Source organism: Alosa alosa, chromosome 7 (assembly GCF_017589495.1).
Source record: "Alosa alosa isolate M-15738 ecotype Scorff River chromosome 7, AALO_Geno_1.1, whole genome shotgun sequence".
Classification (NCBI taxonomy): Eukaryota; Metazoa; Chordata; class Actinopteri; order Clupeiformes; family Clupeidae; genus Alosa; species Alosa alosa.
The window spans coordinates 5,206,025-5,208,524 of NC_063195.1; the positions used below are offsets into that span (position 1 = coordinate 5,206,025).

Below are 2,500 nucleotides of genomic sequence, written 5' to 3' on the forward strand. Positions count from 1 at the left end.
CTAGCTAACATTGCTGTTGAATGGGCGTGTGTAATCGGTCCCCTCCCAAAGTAGCGACGGGATAGAAACATTGTAGCTTGCATCGCAAGATATATCCATAGAACACGTCACCGTTCCATTTGGCAGGAAATTGGATGTAAAGATGTGTTGTGTTTTCACTTACTTGGATGTAATCAATCGCCGTGTCGGGTTTCGTCGTCATTGTTTGACTCTTTTCGGGAGCTCTGAAGTTGGCGTGAGTCGGGTGGTCTTGAGAGAGCTGGCTACAGTCGTTGGTCCGCCGGGCGCATGGGTGTGTGTCCACAAACAAGGACAGAGACCCGCGACTCCCAACCTCGAGTTCGCCAAATAATTCTCTAAGTTATTCCTGTGCTGTCAAATCAACTCACCTACCGTCAAACTAGTAAGCCAGAAAAAAACTGTCACTCACACGGGTGCCTCAAACAGTTAATTAAGCAACTCACACACTAAAAACGAGGTTACTGTTAGCTAGCCTGTAACACCAACGTTACGCGATGTCAGTTTGTTAGCTACCCTTGGCTAAGAACACAGCCTTGCCTGACCAGAGGGATTTTCACTGTAGCGTTGACGTTCTAGTTGACAAACGAGCGTAATTCCCTCCTTACTATTGTCCTGCCGACTGAGTTGTTTCTCCTTTCCGACCGTTTATCTAAAACAGCTTGGACTGTTGTAAAGCACACCTAATATGAGAAAGAAAACCAAATCTTGTGTGCTCTCAATACTGCAATAGCTTCAAACAACTAACGTTTTGGTTAATGCTAGTTACTCATACGAGATCTCCCAACGGCGTTGCAAATGCCGCCAGTTCCTGCATGATCCACGGACATCGCTAACTTCGTGGCAGCCGGAGAGCTAGCTAACTTAGCGAGCCCAGCTAACCGGGAAACCGCAAACAAGGCGCTGTCCTTTTCCCAGGCGTAACGTTAGCACATCCTTCTCGGCAGACCGTAGAGTCAAACAGAAGAAACCAGACCCAGTGTTCAAAACAATGATGTTACTCCGTTAGCGTTCGGGCCAGGAAATTGGCTTGAGTGCATGTCTATGCTTAAAGTCCGTTAATAGATGTATTCATCCGCAGGTGCAAATGTGTCCGTTGAATTGAAGTCAAACAAATGGAGGGGTCAGTGAGGATGGCTCGCTACAGCGGGAGGACACTTTTCTGCCTGTGGCTCACGCGACGTTCAGGGAGGGGAGAGGAGGGCGGGCGCGTACCGGGTGGGTCACGTGACTGCATTGTGTTGCGCTCGGGCTTTGTTCAACACCGTGCAGGCAGGCAATGCCAACTGTTGATTAGACTATTTACCCAGAGCAATTTAACACCCCCGGCCCTCAGACCTACTTAGACAGACAGGACTGTCACACACAAATACGCACACAGACAGACACACACACACACAGCCACAACATGTGAAAACAATGAAAATCACAATCCCAACTCCCAAGGTGTGTGCGTTGAAGATGTAGGCCAATAGTTACATGACAGTTATAACGGATTCTCCCAAAAGAGCCCAGCTTAGAAATAAAGTGTGACAGCAAGTCACACAGCCATGTGTGTGTCAGTGTGTAACTCGGTGTGTGGTGTAAGTCACGTAGGCCTGTATGATATAAGCATAAAACATCCCTGTATGATCATCAAACAACTCAATCAAGAAGAGTTTGCATAATTTAAGGTCATTCTTTGAAGCAGCATATACAGAAACTAACACATACAGTTATAATAGGCTCCCCTGTCATACTACGAGTTTAACTTCTCTGTACCTTTGATGACACCACTATGCAGCGCTTGACCCACTATGAACCTGCGCAAAGTTGAGATTCAGTGACTTCTTGGATCTCGAACATATCATCATGACATACAGTTGGTTAATTGACAGCAGGAAAATTGTGCAGTTGAGGATTAAGTATGGCCTATATTTAAATGAAGAAAATCCCATAAATTTACTAGGCGACTGCGTACTAATGCCGATCGTGTACAAATCAGAGGGCTATACTCCGGTGAAGACAGACAGCTAACTATCTGACAACATTTTGTAATTCCCGCTGGCAAGTTTAGCAGAACTGCGATGTTGCTAGCTGGCTAGCAGCTGCTGCATGTGACACAAGTGAACCTGACGTTATTGACCCAGTGTAAGTGGATTTGATACAAAAGGGGGTTTTTGGGCGCGATTTTACTAGTATTACGAAATGTCTGATGACAATGCAACACAAGATCTCCCGGATCAGCCTACTGCTGAAGAGGTCAGTCTTGAGGCAACAGAGGACAGAGATGATGGCGATCTGGACTTAACGCAGTCCACTGGTGAGTAGCAGCTAAGGTGAACTCATACACAGTAAAACAGTAACGTTCTGCTTCAGCCTACTAAACCGCATGTAGATGTATATAATGTGTTTTAGTTGCCTCACTATAGATATAATATGGTATAGAATTTAGCTATATATTATGTATGACATTATTATACATTATGTAGCCTCGGGAAAA

The 2,500-nt window shown here is 45.5% G+C and overlaps 1 protein-coding gene across 1 annotated transcript in view; it reads left to right on the top strand.

Moving 5' to 3' along the window:
• The first annotated feature begins 1,307 nt into the window (after positions 1-1,307).
• The window catches only part of c7h19orf67 (chromosome 7 C19orf67 homolog), an 11,794-nt gene continuing 10,601 nt past the window's right edge, over positions 1,308-2,500 (top strand). The window contains exon 1 of the mRNA XM_048248153.1: positions 1,308-2,320. Coding sequence (XP_048104110.1) covers positions 2,206-2,320 — 115 coding nt within the window. The 5' untranslated portion in view covers positions 1,308-2,205. The remainder of the gene's footprint in view (positions 2,321-2,500) is intronic.